The following is a 22289-nucleotide window of genomic DNA, read 5'->3' on the forward strand; positions in this document are numbered from 1 at the left end:
AGAGGGGACACATGTTGATGTAGAAGAGACATGGAGAAGAGGGGACACATGTTGATGTAGAAGAGACATGGAGAAGAGGGGACACATGTTGATGTAGAAGAGACATGAAGAAGAGGGGACACATGTTGATGTAGAAGAGACATGAAGAAGAGGGGACACATGTTGATGTAGAAGAGACATGGAGAAGAGGATTTTGCCTAATAGGTGACCTTTAATAAAACAGTTTCCAACAAGACCGGTAGAAGATGGGTAAAATGCACTCGACATACTCGTATTCCCTTCAAAACATAACAGGAAAGAGACTGAGCAGGACACATACTTACACTTCAAAATATAAGCATTTCCTTTCAAACATTCCACCCTTAACTTTTGTCAAGAAGCAAATAAACAAATAATTTTACTGCCTTAAATAAAAGAAGTTACAACAGGGAGGGAACATCAAGAGCAAGAGTCTGTCCAGATGTCTAAAGGGTTATTTCTGCTCAGTGATGGGGAAAGTTGTTAGTACCAGGGATTCAGTTTGAGATGAGAACACCGGAGCAGACAGATCATTGGAGCTAATTAAAACATAAGGGAGGATTGGAGGTAGAACGGCAGCTGGTGTGAGGAGACAATCTGGCAAAGACGAACTGAAACCTCTCGAGTCGACAGAGTGCAATAAAGACTGACAAACAGTCTGATAGAGGCTAGAACCACACATGTATCCCCTAATCCTGAACGCTGATGGGCAAAATGTTGGTATTATTTCAGCATTTAGGTCCTTCTCAACTATTGTTCTGAGATTACATTTAGAAAAATTCAAATTCTGGAGAAAAAGTCAATTGTTGAGAAAAATATCAAAAAATCTGAGAAATATTTAATTCTGGGAAAAAAGTCAAATTATGGGGAAGAAGTCGAATATAGTTTAAAAAAAATGTAGATTCTGGGAAAAAATTTAGATTCCCCAATTTTCCGGGAAAAAGTGAAGTTCTGAGGAAAAAGACACATTTTGTGAAAATAGTCAAATTCTTACAAAAGAAATATTCCGGGAAAAAAAGTAAAATTCTCAGTAAAAATTCAAATATTTGGAAAAAAGTGAAGTTCTGAGAAAAAATCTAATAGAACAAAAATTAAAATGAAATTCTAAAATAAAAATCTAATTCTCAATAAAAATAAGAAATTCTCAGAAAAAAGTCAAATTCTCAGAAAAGTCAAATATTTGGAAAAAAGTCTAGTTCTGAGAAAAAATCTAATAAAAAAAAAAAAGGAAAATCCAATTATAAAATAAAAATCCTATTCTCAGTAAAAATAAGGAAGTCGAATTCTCAGAAAAGTCCTAAATCGAAGAAATAAGTCTGAATATAAAATGTTTGTAGCCTGATTACTTTCCTTTGTTACATGAAATCCATTACTCCCCATAGTTGTTTTAGGATTTTGAGTCAAACTAAGCTCCCAAATTGAACCAGATCTTAGCATTTGACGCCATATTGTTAAATCATGGTGTGTTTCCTTTCACTGAGCCAATCTATCCACTGATACAGATAAGCTGTAGTTCATTTGAAGCCCAACATTAGCCACCTTTAGCTTAGCGGTGGTGACGTGAAGTCATGTGACCGTGCTGTAGTTCCTTTATAGCCCAACATTAGCCACCTCTAGCTTAGCGGTGGTGACGTGAAGTCACGTGACCGTGCTGTAGTTCCTTTATAGCCCAACATTAGCCACCTCTAGCTTAGCGGTGGTGACGTGAAGTCACGTGACCGTGCTGTAGTTCCTTTATAGCCCAACATTAGCCTCCTTTAGCTTAGCGGTGGTGACGTGAAGTCATGTGACCGTGCTGTAGTTCCTTTGAAGCCCAACATTAGCCACCTTTAGCTTAGCGATGGTGACGTGAAGTCATGTGACCGTGCTGTAGTTCCTTTATAGCCCAACATTAGCCACCTTTAGCTTAGCGATGGTGACGTGAAGTCATGTGACCGTGCTGTAGTTCCTTTATAGCCCAACATTAGCCTCCTTTAGCTTAGCGGTGGTGACGTGAAGTCATGTGACCGTGCTGTAGTTCCTTTATAGCCCAACATTAGCCTCCATTAGCTTAGCGGTGGTGACGTGAAGTCATGTGACCGTGCTGTAGTTCCTTTAAAGCCCAACATTAGCTTTTTACTTTCAAACATCATAAAGTGGGCTTAATATGTGGAGATTATCCTGCTGAACGAAATGTGTAATTATCTTTGCACTGTGTGAGTGTTTGGTGTGTGTGTGTCTGTGCTTCTTTCAGTATCTGCAATATCAACCTTTTATTTTTCCAAATTGTTAAAAAATACACGAGAGTGAAATGGAACGTGGCCTTTCAATTTCCTAAATGTTATTCGACTCGTCTCAATAGCGCATTTTGACACCCGTTGTGCACGAGTCGACCAGAGTGTTGGCATGTTGTCAGTCATGCCTCTCGACTCTGAAGCATTACGGCTGCAGGACAGGACTCCCTGCTGGTTTGAGGAAATGTGAGACGAGGCGGTCACCGGGTCGCTGCGTTGGAGCTAATGAGCTGGCAGACTGAAACCTGAATGACACCAATGAAAAGAGGAAGAGTATGGATGAGTAGATAACGATGATCAGTCGGATGTTTGATGAGCACCAATGGTTAGGAACAGAAAACGTTATTTATTCAACATTTCACACAAGAGAAACCGACAGCCAAAGTGCTAAACATGAGGTTTAAAACCTTGGTCCCCAAACCATTGGAGGACCACCTGCTAATGTAGAGTCCTAAAGCCCCAAAACAACTTTGCATTTGACCACTTATAGTTTTGTCTTAAAGTTAACGTTTTTTGTTCATTTTATTTGTTAACGTTTTTCGTTATTTTCTCTCAGTTCATCTACAATTGGCATACAGAAAAGCTACCTCTTTAATTCAATACAGTCACTTTTTTTAAACAAATATACTGCTACTTTTTTACCATGGTGTACTTTTGTTTTGTTCTCCTATTATTAATAACGTGTGCATACCTAGTCATTTTAAATAGTTTGATGTGTAAATCTATTCTCCTCACTTCCTCTGATGTCGTGATATTGTACATTTAACACACTCTTATATTTACCAAATCTACATTTTAAACAGCCCTTGCTGGCAATAAGAGTAGGAAGAGGTTTGTACTTTGACTCAAGAGATATGTATATATAATAATATTATACATGTTGAGTGTTCATTTGACGTCATCCAATCATGTGTAAATCTCTCATAAATTAGTCTCTACTGCATTACATTGCATTTAGCTGAGGCTTTTATCCAAAGCAACTTACAATAAGTGCATTCGACCAAGAAAATACAAACTTGAAGAAAACAGAATCATATAAGTACATCAGGTTTCATAGAGCCAAACATTTCAAGTGCTACTCAACTGGCTTTAGATAAGCCAGCCCTTTATTAGTTTATAAGTGCTTTGTTAGTAATTCTATCTCTCGAAGTGGAGTCTAAAGAGATGAGTTTTCAGTCTGAAGAAGATGTGTAAGCTATCTGCTGTCCTGATTTCAATGGGGAGCTCATTCCACCATTTTGGAGCCAGGATATCAAACCCACGTGTTTCTGCTGATGGGAACTTGGGTCCCCCTCGCAGTGCGGGTGCAGCGAGCTGTTTGGCTGATGCAAAGCGGAGTGCACGTGCTGGGGTGTACGGTTTAACCATGTCCTGGATGTAGGAAGGGCCAGATCCATTCACAGCATGGTACGCAAGTGTTGCGCTGCTTTTATATTCTCTACTTGTGTTTTTCTAAAGTACTTCAGCTGCTCTTTCTGCATCAGCAGTTTGGTGAACATGTTTTGTTTCTTTAATAGAGTTAAGGAGCTAAACTGTTTTGAAGTCGATAAATAAAATGGTTGTTTAAAACAATGACACTGGTTGACCTCACTGCAGGCAAGAGGTGGATTGAATTAACCGGCAATAACCAATGTGTCTGGTCTGGCCTCAACACAGGTTAAACAAGTGATGTTCCGTGTGTGTCTTCCTGTCTTAGTGCTACATATCCGTTTTAGAAAAGAATACTGACACAAATATCTGATTCTCAATCTCATTTTGATTTTGGTAGCCAAGAAGCATACTGGACATTGAGGTACTGTATACAGGAATACTTTTTCTTCGTACACAAGTCTTCACAAACGTGCTATTTTTTGGGATTAACATTTATTATTCACCAACACACACTGAAAAAGTTTGAATGAACGTTGTGAAGTCTTTACTTAGTGTTATTAGCTGTGTAGCATGTGTGGATGTGCTTGTAAGACGTGTCAAGTGCTTTGAGGAACTGTACATCACCCTTACTTAAATACTTAAAGATACTTGTAGTATAAGTGTGTTTACAGTAAAGTACTGTACATGCGCTTACATTTTACAGACACACTTTCGTCAATAAAGATACTTACACTACAGTTTAAATTATCTAAAGAAAGCCCCTAACCCTAACCCTGGTCTTGTCCGTGGAAAACACATTTTACAATCGAGCCCCAGCCCCTGTATGAACTTGACTTGGAACTGCAAGTATACGTATACAATGCATCCCAGATCTGTAATCTAAATCTAATCTGGACTTGTGAGAGCGCAATATACAGTCCCCTCCAAAACTATTGGAACAGCGAGGCCAATTGATTAATTTTTGCTGTACACTGAAAACAATGTCATCAAAAGATGAATATGAGACAAAACGTCAGTATTTCAGCGTTTCAAAAATGTGTGTTTGAACTAAAGGTTCCATCTTCTCAATTTTTTAACAGATCTAGATGTAAATAACTGGAATCAAAAGCTGAAATACTGACCTTTTTCTCTCATATTCATCTTTTGTGAATTGTTTTCAGTGTACAGCAAAAGTAAAGCAAATGGCCTCGCTGTTCCAATAGTTTTGGAGGGGACTGTATGTGTTTAGGGGCAAAACTGGGGTCTGTGTGAACCAATTGCAAAACCATCCAAAGTTGTTGTTTCTTCGAGAGGCTATAACTTATGTTACAGGCTTCTATGTGAACATGTGTGCCAGTCGTCTCAGTGCATGTTATCACATCATTTCCTGTGGGACCTCTCACATGATTCCTCCCTGGGAAAGGTCTAAGTGTAACGTGTGACCCTGTGTCGGCCATGTTGTGTGAAAATGAAAGCGACTTCTGGATGGCAAGTTAGCGAGGTGTGAAACACTACGGCGACCTGACAACGTTAGAAGTCGTGTTCTCCTGAATCTGGCTCTACTTTCAGTCCCATGACACTTTCTTTTGACTTATTTTGTACTTACCTTCCCTTAGAAAGTCTCTTGCACATTTTCAGATGAATGTGACGTCACTTTCAAGATGATGGATTGTATAACTGCTCCTTCCCTTAGAAAGATTATGTTACAAAAAGCGTTGATGATAATTCTAGGGTGCCACATTTGACAGTCAACTACAGAAAAGCTTTCAATGGAATGGGTCAAACTGACTCTAAATACGGGTTTACAAAAAGACCAAAGATGTTATTGTCATATGCAAAATAGCTAGAGCGTAATTGCTGGAAATGAATCGAATACTGCAAGTGATGAAAGTGAATGAACAGTCCTTAAAAAATAAAATAAAACGTTTCTTGAAGCTTTTCTGACATATTGAGGGTTAGAGACCAAGACTACGAGGAAAATGGTTGACCCAAATATTTGAGAGCAGAAAACGTTGGATGGCTAAACTTTCCCCACTAAAGAAATTTAAAAATGAACAAGAGAAGGAGAGGTTAAAAGACAGCAAGCTGGACGTCCGAGAAATCAGCGGAAGAAGACAGACAGGAAGTACACACTAAAGGGAACAGCAGAAGACGGACAGGAAGTACAAACTAAAGGGAACAGCAGAAGACGGACAGGAAGTAAACACCAAAGGGAACATCAGAAGAAGACAGACAGGAAGTACACACTAAAGGGAACAGCAGAAGACGGACAGGAAGTACACACTAAAGGGAACAGCAAAATAAGACAGATAGGAAGTACACACTAAAGGGAACAGCAGAAGACGGACAGGAATACACACTAAAGGGAACAGCAGAAGACAGACAGGAAGTACACACTAAAGGGAACAGCAAAATAAGACAGATAGGAAGTACACACTAAAGGGAACAGCACAAGACGGATAGGAAGTAAACACTAAAGGGAACATCAGAAGAAGACAGACAGGAAGTACACACTAAAGGGAACAGCAGAAGACGGACAGGAAGTACACACTAAAGGGAACAGCAAAATAAGACAGATAGGAAGTACACACTAAAGGGAACAGCAGAAGACGGACAGGAATACACACTAAAGGGAACAGCAGAAGACGGACAGGAAGTACACACTAAAGGGAACAGCAAAATAAGACAGATAGGAAGTACACACTAAAGGGAACAGCAGAAGACGGACAGGAACTACACACTAAAGGGAACAGCAGAAGAAGACAGACTGGAAGTAAACACTGAAGGGAACAGCAGAAGAAGACAGACCGGAAGTACACACTAAAGGGAACAGCAGAAGACAGACAGGAAGTAGACACTAAAGGGAACAGTAGAAGAAGACAGACAGGAAGTAAACACTAAAGGGAACAGCAGAAGACGGACAGGAAGTACACACTAAAGGGAACAGCAGAAGACGGACAGGAAGTACACACTAAAGGGAACAGCAGAAGACGGACAGGAAGTACACACTAAAGGGAACAGCAGAAGACGGACATGAAGTACACACTAAAGGGAACAGCAGAAGACGGACAGGAAGTGCACACTAAAAGGAACATCAGAAGAAGACAGACGGGAAGTAAACACTGAAGGGAACAGCAGAAGAAGACAGATAGGAAGTAAACACTGAAGGGAACAGCAGAAGAAGACAGATAGGAAGTAAACACTGAAGGGAACACAGTATGGCACTGTTTAAAAACTGGTTAATGCCAAAGAAAATCTGCAGTCCAAATGCAAAATGTATATTATTAGGGTCAGACACCAGGGCTACGGTAAAATTGTGCGTTCACAAAAAGCAATACATTTAAAACGTAGGGTGCCTCATTAAGGAAAGCAGGACACAAAGGAACATTTCCGTTTCCCGGTTCCCTTTCTCAAGACCTCTGCACTTATTTTGTGAGATTCCTGGCAGGTGTTTTTTTTTAAAAGAGAGACAGCCAAATGGTCCTAAGGCAGTCCCAGGCTGAAGGTGTCACAACACAGCAGCTCCATTCAGACTCTCTCCAAAAAACTGAGGAGCGATGGTGGCTGGACATTAAATATTTGATGAGCTTCAGTCTGCTGACAGGAACACGCTCTGGGGCTTTCTACTGGACTGAACAGAAACACTAACACAGAGTAAAGCTCTCCATCAGGACCTGTGTCTGTTTCACTGCAAACAAGTAAACATCCATAACATTCACCTGTTTGCAACTTACACATGATGTACCACTTGTATATAGACTCTTATGGCACTACATATTCTATTTAATTGTATTTACTTGCACTATTTGATCTGTGTTATTGTGTTGCTGTGTTGGAGGAGCCTGGGACCTCAGGTTTGCATTGATATATCTACACTGTAGCTATGTACGAATTAAAACAAAAGCCTTGAATCTTGAATCAATATCTTATTCATACTAATACACATGTTGTGGCATTCATTCTTGTAGGATATTTAAAACTGTGCCACATTAACAGGGCTCCGCTTCTTGACTCACACGGTACAATAACCGTCCAAATGAAACTCTCTAGGCGCTGATTCCTTTGCCTTCCTTTGAATGATTTATGTACTTCTTCCATACAATTAAACAAACAAATAAACAAAAAGGATCAGTGTAACGTGAGGCGAATGACCGAAGCTCAGTCGCACCCCTTCCTCATATAACAGCTGATTAAACACAATAAACCAAAGCTATATCAGAATAAGTAATTTAATAACAATTCATAAATAGAAAGAAATTAAATTAATTGGATAATATTTAATATATAATCAGCACAAAACACTATTGTGTATATTCTAATGTACACAATAGAGATGTTGTCCAACTTCCACAGCTGGAGAGGGGCAAGTCCATTAGTGTGTGTGTGTGTGTGTGTGTGTGTGTGTGTGTGTGTGTGTGTGTGTGTGTGTGTGTGTGTGTGTGTGTGTGTGTGTGTGTGTGTGTGTGTGTGTGTGTGTGTGTGTGTGTGTGTGTGTGTGTGTGTGTGTGTGTGTGTGTGTGTGTGTGTGTGTGTGTGTGTGTGTGTTATTGTAAAGAAAAAACACCAGAGCAAAAAACTGTCTTTCACTAAAGGTTGATCTTAATCTTAAACCACACATATGTCAATGGAAAACTTAAGTCACAGGCTCCTCCAACAGAGCAACATGAATATAAATATTGCAAGACAATGTTTTGACATGTGCAAAAATATAAATATAAATAGTGCAAGAACAGTCTGTACTAGTACATGGAATATGATATATAAGATAAATAAATTGTAAGTTGCAAACAGATGAATGTCATGTTCTTTCAAAAGTTCAGGTGTTTAACAGTCTGATGGCCTGTGGGATGAAACTGTCTCTGAGTCTGGTGGTTTAGACCTGATCTATCATGTCAGTCTCCCTTTCTGTGATTCCTTCTTTCACTTTGCTCCATCAGTTCCTCACTCGGTCATCATTCCCCTCTGTGTGTGAATGTATTCGAGCTGACAGACTCTCAGCGGCCTCGCCCATTAGCTCTCTCATGCGTTCTGCTCCCCGACTGTGTTTATTACAGACCAGAATCAGCAGGCTGCGACCTCCACACACTGCCAAGGAGACTTCAGACTGGTGGCAAATAAGTCCTATGATGATATAATTATCTGTGAACGCTTGATTACACCGGTGCCATGAACTTCCCAGTAGCCTACATGTTGGAGGAAGGTGGGAGAATCTGAATCAGAGCGTCGCCATGTGAGCTTTTGTTTTGCTCCACACATTCCTGTATAGGTTTGTTCCTGGAGTGACAAAGAGCTGCAAGGTGGACAGGAGCATGACAATGCTGGAATATGTGAGGAAAACCGTCACATTACTTCACATCACCACCGCTAAGCTAAAGGCGGCTAATGTTGGGCTATAAAGGAACTACAGCACGGTCACATGACTTCACGTCACCACCACCAAGCTAAAGGCGGCTAATGTTGGGCTATAAAGGAACTACAGCACGGTCACATGACTTCACGTCACCACCGCTAAGCTAAAGGTGGCTAATGTTGGGCTTTAAAGGAACTACAGCACGGTCACATGACTTCACGTCACCACCATTAAGCTAAAGGCGGCTAATGTTGGGCTATAAAGGAACTACAGCACGGTCACATGACTTCACGTCACCACCGCTAAGCTAAAGGCGGCTAATGTTGGGCTATAAAGGAACTACAGCACGGTCACATGACTTCACGTCACCACCGCTAAGCTAAAGGAGGCTAATGTTGGGCTATAAAGGAACTACAGCACGGTCACATGACTTCACGTCACCACCGCTAAGCTAAAGGAGGCTAATGTTGGGCTATAAAGGAACTACAGCACGGTCACATGACTTCACGTCACCACCGCTAAGCTAAAGGAGGCTAATGTTGGGCTATAAAGGAACTACAGCACGGTCACATGACTTCACGTCACCACCGCTAAGCTAAAGGAGGCTAATGTTGGGCTATAAAGGAACAACAGCACGGTCACATGACTTCACATCACCACCGCTAAGATAATGGAGGCTAATGTTGGGCTATAAAGGAACTACATCACGGTCACATGACTTCACGTCACCACCGCTAAGCTAAAGGTGGCTAATATTGGGCTATAAAGGAACTACATCACGGTCACATGACTTCACGTCACCACCGCTAAGCTAAAGGTGGCTAATGTTGGGCTATAAAGGAACTACAGCACGGTCACATTACTTCACGTCACCACCGCTAAGCTAAAGGTGGCTAATATTGGGCTATAAAGGAACTACATCACGGTCACATGACTTCACGTCACCACCGCTAAGCTAAAGGAGGCTAATGTTGGGCGATAAAGGAACTACAGCACGGTCACATGACTTCACGTCACCACCGCTAAGCTAAAGGTGGCTAATGTTGGGCTATAAAGGAACTACATCACGGTCACATGACTTCAATTCACCACCGCTAAGCTAAAGGAGGCTAATGTTGGGCTATTAAGGAACTACAGCACTACTTGGACTATGCTCTCAGTGTCCTCTATTTGCATTTGAGGATACATCTTCCTGACAGGCACATATAGAGTAGAACATGAAGATTATCCATAAGGACAGTTTCATAAGTCATTGTACTCACACTAATCTCTACAGCTCACCTTTAACCTCTGATATCCAGCCAAATCATGATGTTAACATTTTCATGAAGGTCAGCTTCTTTAATCCTCAATCCCTTATCTTTAATCCTTATCATTTCTGCTTTGTCACAATCCATAATGTGTCTTTTGAAAAGGTCAAAAAGGAGGACTCTTTAATATCACTGATGTGTCACAACACTGCCTGTAAATATTTAAAAAAGTGTTGTACAAAACTATTGGTCATGTGCATTATACACTTGTGTAAAATGATCGCTTCATTGAACTCATTTGTTCTGTTTTGTTGTGATTGGTCATCTCAAGCAATTGATATACACCTGAACATCAGCAGGAGAGGACTCTTTAAAGTAGAGACACTACATACTGATATACACCTGAACATCAGCAGGAGAGGACTCTTTAAAGTAGAGACACTACATACTGATATACACCTGAACATCAGCAGGAGAGGACTCTTTAAAGTAGAGACACTACATACTGATATACACCTGAACATCAGCAGGAGCGGACTCTTTAAAGTAGAGACACTACATACTGATATACACCTGAACATCAGCAGGAGAGGACTCTTTAAAGTAGAGACACTACATACTGATATACACCTGAACATCAGCAGGAGCGGACTCTTTAAAGTAGAGACACTAGATACTGATATACACCTGAATATCAGCAGGAGAGGACTCTTTAAAGTAGAGACACTACATACTGATATACACCTGAACATCAGCAGGAGAGGACTCTTTAAAGTAGAAACACTACATACTGATATACACCTGAATATCAGCAGGAGAGGACTCTTTAAAGTAGAGACACTACATACTGATATACACCTGAACATCAGCAGGAGAGGACTCTTTAAAGTAGAGACACTACATACTGATATACACCTGAACATCAGCAGGAGAGGACTCTTTAAAGTAGAGACAATACATACTGATATACACCTGAACATCAGCAGGAGAGGACTCTTTAAAGTAGAGACACTACATTATGATATACACCTGAACATCAGCAGGAGAGGACTCTTTAAAGTAGAAACACTACATACTGATATACACCTGAATATCAGCAGGAGAGGACTCTTTAAAGTAGAGACACTACATACTGATATACACCTGAACATCAGCAGGAGAGGACTCTTTAAAGTAGAGACAATACATACTGATATACACCTGAACATCAGCAGGAGAGGACTCTTTAAAGTAGAGACAATACATACTGATATACACCTGAACATCAGCAGGAGAGGACTCTTTAAAGTGGAGACACTACATACTGATAGACACCTGAACATCAGCAGGAGAGGACTCTTTAAAGTAGAGACACTATATACTGATATACACATGAACATCAACAGGAGAGGACTCTTTAAAGTACATACATTAAATACATATTTCAACCTGAAGATGAGCAGGAGAGGACTCTTTAAAGTAGAGACAATACATACTGATATACACCTGAACATCAGCAGGAGAGGACTCTTTAAAGTGGAGACACTACATACTGATAGACACCTGAACATCAGCAGGAGAGGACTCTTTAAAGTAGAGACACTATATACTGATATACACATGAACATCAACAGGAGAGGACTCTTTAAAGTACATACATTAAATACATATTTCAACCTCAAGATGAGCAGGAGAGGACTCTATAAGCAACATCACAGGATCAATAATCTATACAACTGTTGACTCCAAGTAGTAAAATGGAGTTGTGTGTGTGTGTGTGTGTGTGTGTGTGTGTGTGTGTGTGTGTGTGTGTGTGTGTGTGTGTGTGTGTGTGTGTGTGTGTGTGTGTGTGTGTGTGTGTGTGTGTGTGTGTGTGTGTGTGTGTGTGTGTGTGTGTGTGTGTGTGTGTGTGTGTGTGTGTGTGTGTGTGTGTGTGTGTGTGTGTGTGTGAAGCATCTTGTACATATGCCATCTGTTAAATATAGTAATCCATCATGTAAGGAGTCGCTGATTGCATGATTGTGTTTGTGTGTGAGAGAGAGTGACAGTGATTAAGCATTATTCTGGATTTCACAGAACTGAGCTTCCTTCACATTACTACCATGACCAGAGGAATAATGAAGGAACAAACATCTTTATTGACGTGGAAGCTGAGTTGAATTGTTTAGTTTCACAACATAAAGTTGATGTATTCATTCTGCATAACACAACTCTGTATTGTCTGAGGTTGTGAGCTCTGCCCTGTAGGATTACGTATTATTTATAAAGTAGATAACATGAGGATTAGTTTGCTTGGTTTGTGCGGGGCTGACTTAGCTTTAAATGTCCTGATGATGAATCGTTTCTGACGGCTGCCCATATGGCTGAAGCTTATGTTGTATTGTATTATTCCTGCGGGTAATCCTGAAGGTCATGATGCTCTCGCTGACCTCTCTGTTAGGACGACCTTCACTCTGTCAAAATGTTGCATTAACTCATCAGCCTCTTTTTGTCACTGTGTGGATGAATTCTGCAAAGGTTAAAGAGGCCTATCGTGCTATGTTGTTGGTTTCCCTTTCCTGTAGTGTGTTATATGGGTTTTAGTGCATGTAAATGGTCTGCAAAGGCTAAAATCCCTAGACTAGTTTCTCTCCAACACACTCTCGAAAAGCAGCAGAAAACATAAATGTATAGGACAGGAGAGGAATCTTTAAAGTAGAGACACTACATACTGATATACACCTGAACATCAGCAGGAGAGAACTCTTTAAAGTAGAGATACTACATACTGATATACACCTGAACATCAGCAGGAGAGGACTCTTTAAAGTAGAGACACTACATACTGATATACACCTGAACATCAGCAGGATGGGACTCTTTAAAGTAGAGATACTACATACTGATATACACCTGAACATCAGCAGGAGAGAACTCTTTAAAGTAGAGACACTACATACTGATATACACCTGAACATCAGCAGGAGAGGACTCTTTAAAGTAGAGACGCTACATACTGATATACACCTGAACATCAGCAGGAGAGAACTCTTTAAAGTAGAGACACTACATACTGATATACACCTGAACATCAGCAGGAGAGGACTCTTTAAAGTAGAGACACGACATACTGATATACACCTGAACATCAGCAGGAGAGGACTCTTTAAAGTAGAGACACTACATACTGATATACACCTGAACATCAGCAGGAGAGGACTCTTTAAAGTAGAGACACTACATACTGATATACACCTGAGCATCAGCAGGAGAGGACTCTTTAAAGTAGATACATGTGCTTTAAAGATTCCAGCAGTAAACATAAATGATTTATCCTCAATTGTATTGTTTTTTCTGAGCCACGTTACGATTATAAACCTGTCCACAACTATGTTTGATGTATTAAAAGTCCCCCCCTTCATAATAAAATGGATTGCGTCAGTGTTCTAACTTTTTTCTCCTGTCTTCAGGGACTCTCTGCATTTATGGTCACATGAACGTCAGCGCTGCAGGCCAGATGCCGGTGATGGAGGAGCTTGTCAGTGAGAGGTGAGCCCTATTCAGCTTTTATGACGGATAAAACTGTAACCTGGATGATGTTGGCATGTCACCGAAACATCAATCATTGTGGCATACGCTGTTTACTACCGGCACATTTTTCAGGTGTGTTTTTCACCATGATATCATTTGTGGTAGTCTGACATGACAACTTTTGCAGCCTATTGACTAATATACACCTGATAGCCGGTATTAAAAACAACCCCCCCCCCCCCCCACACACACACCTTATCACCTGAATCTCCTCCTAGAGCTCCATTGAGTTCTTTGTAACCAAATGTCTCTCAGAGGGGCGTGGGGAGGGGCTCCTTGTTTTCATCTAAAGTAACAGACAGAGAACCAGCACTTTGGAAACAGGGCTGAAACAGAGGGGATTATGGGTAATGCTGCAATGATCTGTTTGGTGTTCCAGCCAATCAGAGACAGGCTCTGGATATATCTGAGACCTGTGATAATAGGGGACCTTTAAACCCAAGCATGAAACTCCATCAAAATGTCTCTCACACTTTCCATGAACTGTTCCGACAATAAGCTCTGGCGTATTCGGTTCTCGGTTCCAGCCGAGTGGTTCGTTGGTTCAAATGGGATCTGGTTTGCGGGGTCACACTTGACACATGTCAAATCAAATTGTATTTTGGAAGACCCAATGCTGAAAATCGCACATTTATCTCTAGGGTTAATCTGCGACATCCTCCCATAACACCTTTGACCTCAGAGTTATTTTTACAGAGAGACGGGCGGCAATCGAAAAGAAAGACAAATATAGCGCCTTTTTTAAGTCTTCACATATCCGAAATCTACAGGAGGGATTATTGCAATTCTTTGCAATTTATTTCCTCGTTTCATGTTTTCATCATGGTGGTTCCCTGCAACGTCTGTCTGATGTTAAGAGAGGAAGAGATCCAGTGACTGTGAGGCCACGCTGCAAAAACTCAAATTCTGTTCTTCAAATATATTTGTCTAATTTCTAGTCAGAATATGTTTTGACATTTGATATAACTCCTGATTACTTAAAAGTAACAATGCAGTGAGATATAGGATCTTGCTTTTAGACAATGCACCTTAAAGTTCTTGTTGAGTCAGACTCTTGAAAACATCTTATTTTGAGATGGATCTCAGAGGAAACAAGTTTGTTTTTATAGCACATCACAGGGTTTTTAAGCTGCTGTGTTATTTGTATAAGATGGATAATGTTCTTTCAATAAATACATCTTACTTGTTTTAGAAAACACATTTTTATTGGAAAATCACCAACGAACATCAGAAAACAGATGTTTCTGGCTTATTTTGTACAACCTTTCCTGACCCTGGTCAAATATAGTTCAACATTTTTTCCCCCAGCTGATTACAAGATCTCATGTATCTAAATATCCCATCCTATTTCTTGAAATCTTACCATGCACAATTCCTCTTGTTCTATTGGCAGATTTTAACAAGGCTAATACACCTTGTTTTCATAGTTGTTTCACTTGATATTTGAGTAGCATTGCACAGCGTTTCATTTACATATTGCTTTTCATTCTGGTTGTTCCTTTAATTTGACATCCATCCGTTTATATACGGTTCCAGAGTCTCACACGTACTGATCTAAAGAACTCTTTATCTGGAGGAAAAGACAGAGATGGCTGCTGCACACGGTAATAATCAGTCTCAGAGGTTTGCACATCAAAAACAAATTCCCTGCCTCGCTTCCCTTCAAGGGCACCTCTTCAGATTGGAGGCTGAGGAAACATTATGCAGCGTGGGATTCCTCTGCCTCTGTAGTTATCTCCCCCTCAGGCTTGTTGGTTTGATTGAAGCAGGGAAACAGTTGGGTGATCTTTTTCTCACGGCTTATGAATGTAAAGAGTCGTTGTATAGCTTTCCTCTGCCCAGCTAGCGTTTATTTTTTATTTTTTATCCCTGAGGGCGAGAGAGACAGATTTGAATTTCTTTTTAAATCATCACTGTGAAGGCACAGTTAGACCTCTCCTTTCCTGACTGCTTGTTTTGACTCACAGGCTGATAAGAAAAAGGAAAAATATGCATAAAGGTGAGAAGATATATCCCAGTGCGGGCAGAAGGATTCACCTTCAATGAATCCAAGGGTGTACCACAGGGATCGGTTCTAGGCCCATTTATCAACCTTAATCAAAGTGTTTTAAATGCAAATGTCCCTTTCATGCTGATGATACAGGGATATATTGTTCTGCATCTGCCCCAAATCAGGCTGTTTGTGACCTCCAGACTGCTTTTAACACTTAAAACATAACCTTTGTGACTTGAAACACATCTTAAATGCAGACCAGACAAAGCTCATGTTGCAAAATCGAAACAATTGAACCTCTGCCCTATCACCACTTTGCAGGATCTTATAAGGAATCTGTGTCTCAATACAAATAGCTGATTCCAATTGACAATTCTCTCTTGTCTTGTTTTAGCCTAAAGTTTCTACTTAATCCTTCTGCGTCCTTTATGTCTCTGCTAGACTAAGGCAATGGTGTTTATATTCATGCATCTTCTACATGCCTTTGCTCTTTTGACATCATCTTTTTTTTTTTTTTTTTTTTTTTTTTCTTTTAACCTTTATTTAACCAGATAAAAAGCATTGAGATAAAATCTCATTTACAATGCTGACCTGGCCAAGAAGGCAGCAACGTTACACATAACACATAACACAAACATATAAAATACAGAGAACATAACTAAGAAAACAAAAGACGAAAAAAAAAGCAGTTACTACATTGTGCACATTAGGACAGTAAGAAAGGCACTACTTATTACTGCAAGAGCAGCTGGTGGCATCTACCTGGGGCATTGAGGGGTATTACAAACCTTCAAACCCTTGAACGCACAATTGCTCCTTCTATGCTCTGGTTGGATGTTCTGTAGACGAAACCATTTGCTTGACCTTATTTAAAAGAATGTTCTTGGTGTTTTTTCACTTTATGTTCGGATAAATATCCTTCGGAAAGTACAGGAACTCATTGTCTTTGCTTCCAGGACTTGTTTGTTGGACTAACTTACCCTGAAGAGCACACTGAGCTGCAGAAAAGGGCTGTATCTTATATTGAGTTATATTGAGTAAACATATATTTATGTGGGACGTAACGTCTCGGGGAACTTCACTCCAGCACGGACACATTTTCATCATTTTGGAATAATTGCTTTATTTCCAGGAAGTTCGAGAACATGATAAAATACCTCCTGCAGATAGCAAAACAGTACACTAATATAACTTTTTTCATTTTTAATTTCCGAAGAATTAGAGGACACAATCAGTCTGTCTGAGTCAGGGAATGATGTAAGTTATGTATCATGGTGCCTGTATAAGCATCTGTAAAATATCTGTTAAAACACGTCAATCTCGGCAGCTCTTGTTCATAGTCTCTATCGTAAAGTTACCCAGAATGTATACAGTCAATGTATACATTTATTCAGACGCAGACAACAGGAACCAGCTGCAACATGAGCTGAAACTCTCTGATCAGATTAAAAAAGCTTCTTAATCTGTCTGTAGATCCTCTGTATGAAGCTGTTCTGATTGGGACCATGATTTGTTCTCTGTTATTGTTTTTTATTTGTTTCTGTAACCGTGCTGATGTATATCTTGGCCAGGACTCCCAGAGTTTTAATCTCAATGAGACTTCTGCTGGGTTAAATAAATGCTAAAATAAATGCCAAACTGTACTTACAGGGTGCAAAGATATGAGATTAGAAAATGGTAACTAAATACAGACAGTAATAAGAAAAGTCTTGTGGATATTTTGCCTTTCCCAACTTTTAATTTGTCTAATAATTTCATCGATATCTTGACGACAACTTTTCCCTTTCTACCAATTATAACCATGAAAGTGATAAGAGAGCGTAAGCACCCCTCAACAATTAAAACTACGCTGTTTAGTTCGAAGTGATTCCTCGACCCTTCAAACATCTCTTCAGATTTTATGAATTTAGTAAATGTCATTAGCAGCAATCAGTCAACACATTTTAATAAGCTTGTTCTTGTGGGAAATGTGTACATAGTTCTTCATCATAACATGTCTCAGGATAACCAAGACTTGTGGGCTTTAACCTTGGTAATTTATTTAGTAAAACTAAATTAAACCAGGTTCAAAAAAAGGTTATGATGATTGCCTACAGCCTGTCTTCTTCTGTTGTCCCCTTTAGTGTTTACTTCCTGCCCGTCTTCTTCTGTTGTTCCCTTTAGTGTTTACTTCCTGTCTCTCTTCTTCTGCTGTTCCCTTTAGTGTTTACTCCCTCTCTGTCTTCTTCTGCTGTTCCTGTTAGTGTTTACTTCCTGTCTTTTTTCTTCTTTTGTTCCCTTTAGTGCTTACTTCCTGTCTGTCTTCTTCTTTTGTTCCCTTTAGTGCTTACTTCCTGTCTGTCTTCTTCTTTTGTTCCCTTTAGTGTTTACTTCCTGTCTGTCTTCTTCTGCTGTTCCCTTTAGTGTTTACTTCCTGTCTGTCTTCTTCTTTTGTTCCCTTTAGTGCTTACTTCCTGTCTGTCTTCTTCTTTTGTTCCCTTTAGTGTTTACTTCCTGTCTGTCTTCTTCTGCTGTTCCCTTTAGTGTTTACTTCCTGTCTGTCTTCTTCTGCTGTTCCCCAGAACTCAGGCCGCAAGGTATTCCACTTACAACTACAAAAAGCATGTTATGTTAATCTACAGCTCCGGCGATCCACTAGCAGCCTTTGCGATGCTACATTTTCAGTTGACCTACAAAAACACGTCATCACTGCACCACTTTATTTCCTTTTTCATTACCTGCCTGCTCCCTTAGTTTAGATGTTTTGTATGTTTTGTATAAGCTTTAGATTTAATACAGCTTGCTTGTTGTTCCTGCTTTTAGATCCTACTGCTTTGAACGCAGGCAAATATCAGCAAGCATCCATCGCTACAGGGAAGAATGTAATTTGCCATGCCAAATTAGCATCATTAGCATCATTAATCCTAAACCTTAACTTCTTAATTAGTGGAAACACTATCTGCTGTTGCTGCTAACCTACCATGAGGCGATGAGTTAAATTAATCATATCACACATGTTGCTCTGCATGTTCAGGCATCACACTACTGTCTTATCTCTCTTCAGCATACGGGTATCGGTGCAGTGTATTTGCTGGAGTTTGTCCCTCGGCACGGATGATTCATGTACACCTTGACATGAGTTCTGTGTCAAATATGGCCCACATTATGTTCAGGATGCATAACTCAGTCCTCCTGCAGCCTTTGAAAGGGTTTGATTGGTAAAGAGATCGTCAAGGTGGCAAGGCGATACATTTTTCATATTTGCATTTACATTTTACGTAACAATAATGCAATGTGCAGATGGTCATGAGTCATTTTCAGCCGATCCTATGTGTTTGGCACCTCTAGTTGCCAAGTTTATAAAATAATATCTACCCAAGATTATGAAACATGGATTCTGATTTGACCAAGATCCATTATCAACCCATGCAAGAAAATAGAATAGGATAAATTGCTGTTTTTTTGTTTGTAAAGTACATCAGAACGTGTTTATGCAAAAGCACCCAGTGACCTCTTCATCTGTTTTTAGTTTGACCGTATTCTGAATGTCCTCGAGTTAATCTGTTAGTGGCTCAGGTTTTGCCAACAATGAACAGTTTCTCTGTTTATCGACACCCACATTTTGCATCTTGCACTTAAATGTGAAGCTACAGAGGGGGGTTGGGGCACCGGTGAAAAGGTCCTTTGTGATGTGACCAAAAGTGAATTTATTTTTGTGTCATGATATTTAAATTATAATTCAGACTTGAGACTCAGGCCTTTTAAAGACGATCAAACGATCTGCGTTTATCAAGCATGATCGGGTATTTCTGTCACTTTAAATGTTGTGGCTCAAGGAATTGAGGGACAGCATTATCTCCTTTCCTTTCCTGAAGGATCGTCCAGTGTATCCTTAAGGAGATAACAAAGGAAGCATTGAAGTTTCTTTCCTATCATCTAGAGAATTAAAACAGCTCTTAGCATTAGAGAGTGACCACAATCTAGATCTTTCTCAAAGCCAAACTGACCTCCTGAGGGAAGTTGCTCCAGTGAATGAACAGTAAAAGGTTACCACCAATCACGTAGGGTGTCAGACGATCCGAGAAGCACTTAGATGCAAGAAGATCTTAAAATCAATGCTAACATTTGCCTATAAAGAAAAAGAATTACCGACCTTGACGAAGACCCTGAATCTTACAATAATGTCTCTGCATAAACAAGTGCAGTGTAAAGCTATAGCTATCACGTTTATGTCAAACACATTCTGAAATGTAATAGCTCATGTCGGGGACAGGAGAGCGTGTTCGAGCTATGAGTCAATACCAGTCCGTCAGACAGCAGCTGCTGTTTACCTCTCCTCTCAGGTGTCCTGTGACAGGTCCTGTGTTCTGGATGATTGCATCCAACAGACAGCATGAGACCAAACAGAAAGCAGGAGTTCACCTCTGCCAGCTCGTGTTGTTCCTGGACTTTTGTCAATTGTTTGCTCATTCATTCAGTTTGTTCAGCTGTTTTTTCAATGCTGCAATATATGGAGCCATTCATGGACAAAGCAATGCAGTGATGATGAATCTTTGTATGCAGACCCAGAAGTGAACATCTCTCTCAACAAAAATCCAATGGGATGTCTGCATGTGATTGTGGATTATTGTGGATTATTGTAGAAAATAATCTCTGCGGAAAACAAATATTTATGAGACTTAAACGTTTAGTTCAGCAGGATAATCTCCACATATTAACACCACTTTATGATTTCTGAAGTAAAAAGCTGTTGAATTAAGGAACTACAGCACGGTCACATGGCTTCCCATCACCACCGCTAAGCTAAAGGTGGCTAATGTTGGTCTATAAAGGAACTACAGCACGGTCACATGACTTCACGTCACCACCGCTAAGCTAAAGGTGGCTAATGTTGGGCTATAAAGGAACTACAGCACGGTCACATGACTTCACGTCACCACCGCTAAGCTAAAGGTGGCTAATGTTGGGCTATAAAGGAACTACAGCACGGTCACATGGCTTCACGTCACCACCGCTAAGCTAAAGGTGGCTAATGTTGGTCTATAAAGGAACTACAGCACGGTCACATGACTTCACGTCACCACCGCTAAGCTAAAGGTGGCTAATGTTGGGCTATAAAGGAACTACAGCACGGTCACATGACTTCACGTCACCACAGCTAAGCTAAAGGTGGCTAATGTTGGGCTATAAAGGAACTACAGCACGGTCACATGACTTCACGTCACCACCGCTAAGCTAAACGTGGCTAATGTTGGGCTATAAAGTAGTGCTCGGGGGAAACGATTATTTTGAAAACGATTAATCGGGCGATTATTTCATCGATTAGTTGACTAATCTAACGATTATTTTTCTGTTGTTCGATTTATAAAAAAAATAATGTATCTCAAGTAAATACCAAAAAACATTACTTCATTCATGACAACTGCGCACCAGCTTACGTGCAGCCCTGGCCTGGACATTGCTTGGCTCCGTTAGTTGACATACATTGATACTATAAGCTGACTAACGCTAGTCTAATGTTATGTTTGACTCGTAAACGACCACAACATGAGTTAGCTCTCTGTGCAGTTTGTTCGTTCCGGGTTAGTAGCGGCTAGATAGCGGTGTTCTGCAGACGTAAACTAGCTACCATTCCAGCCAACATTAAATGCTGACAAACGTTAACTAACACACAGCTGGCGCCGCTAGCTAGGTAGCTAACATTAACTAATAACCAACCAAGCAAGAACAAACCGCACAGAGAGCTATAAGATAGTTAGCACTGCCGAAGTGCACAGAACTCAAGCTGCACAACACACTAGGGCTGTTCCTATTTATGAATATGCTTTTATTTTGAAGGAGAGGTAGCGCTGTTGACAGGAAGTTGTTGTTGCTATGGAAACAACGTGACGGAGATTAACGGAGAAAAGTAATATCTACATATAAAGACGGAGAAAGTAAAGGATAAAGTTTATGGTTAAGTGTTAGCACCCCCCGAACAAGCTCTTACGTTGATATTGGATGTTCAGATGTTTTTGTTTGGGGGCTTTTTGCAGGGCTTTGTGCGCAATCCTGTGTCATCCTTCCTGTCACCACCGCTAAACTAAAGGAGGCTAATGTTGGACGTGATGTGGTAAAATGCTGACTCATTCCCGGATTTTAGGACTCGTTATAGCTTATTAAGCGGTCCTCACCTCATTATCTCCAATCCAGAATTTATTTTCCTGATTTATTCAGACACCACATGAAAGCAGCATATGGCAATGCTATTGGAAGAACGTTATTCACATATCTGCCGTGATTCAGATCTGCTCCAATATTCAATGGGTTCTTCATTTGCTCTTGCTACACTCTAACAAAAAATATGGAGCCAGTATTTTCTTTATAATCCTGCAGAAAACATAACTAGAAAAACGTTACTGTAAGAAAGTGTGCTGTTTTGCAGGAATATCTGACGATTATTTAAAAGCATAGCATGCATGCAGGGAGTGGCTGCATTTACTCTATGGACTTTTGCATATTTTCCTCATTCATCACCTCAACCAGAA

At 40.2% G+C, this 22289-nt stretch overlaps 1 protein-coding gene across 3 annotated transcripts in view; it reads left to right on the plus strand.

The window, feature by feature from the left end:
• htr4 (5-hydroxytryptamine receptor 4) overlaps positions 1-22289 on the plus strand; it is a 186680-nt gene that overhangs the window by 55716 nt on the left and 108675 nt on the right. For all 3 annotated transcript variants that reach the window (XM_079670848.1, XM_079670846.1, XM_079670847.1), the window contains exon 2: positions 13670-13748. In XM_079670848.1, coding sequence (XP_079526974.1) covers positions 13693-13748 — 56 coding nt within the window. In that variant the 5' untranslated portion in view covers positions 13670-13692. The remainder of the gene's footprint in view (positions 1-13669; positions 13749-22289) is intronic.

Source organism: Notothenia rossii (assembly GCF_949606895.1).
Source record: "Notothenia rossii genome assembly, chromosome: 3".
NCBI lineage: Eukaryota > Metazoa > Chordata > Actinopteri > Perciformes > Nototheniidae > Notothenia > Notothenia rossii.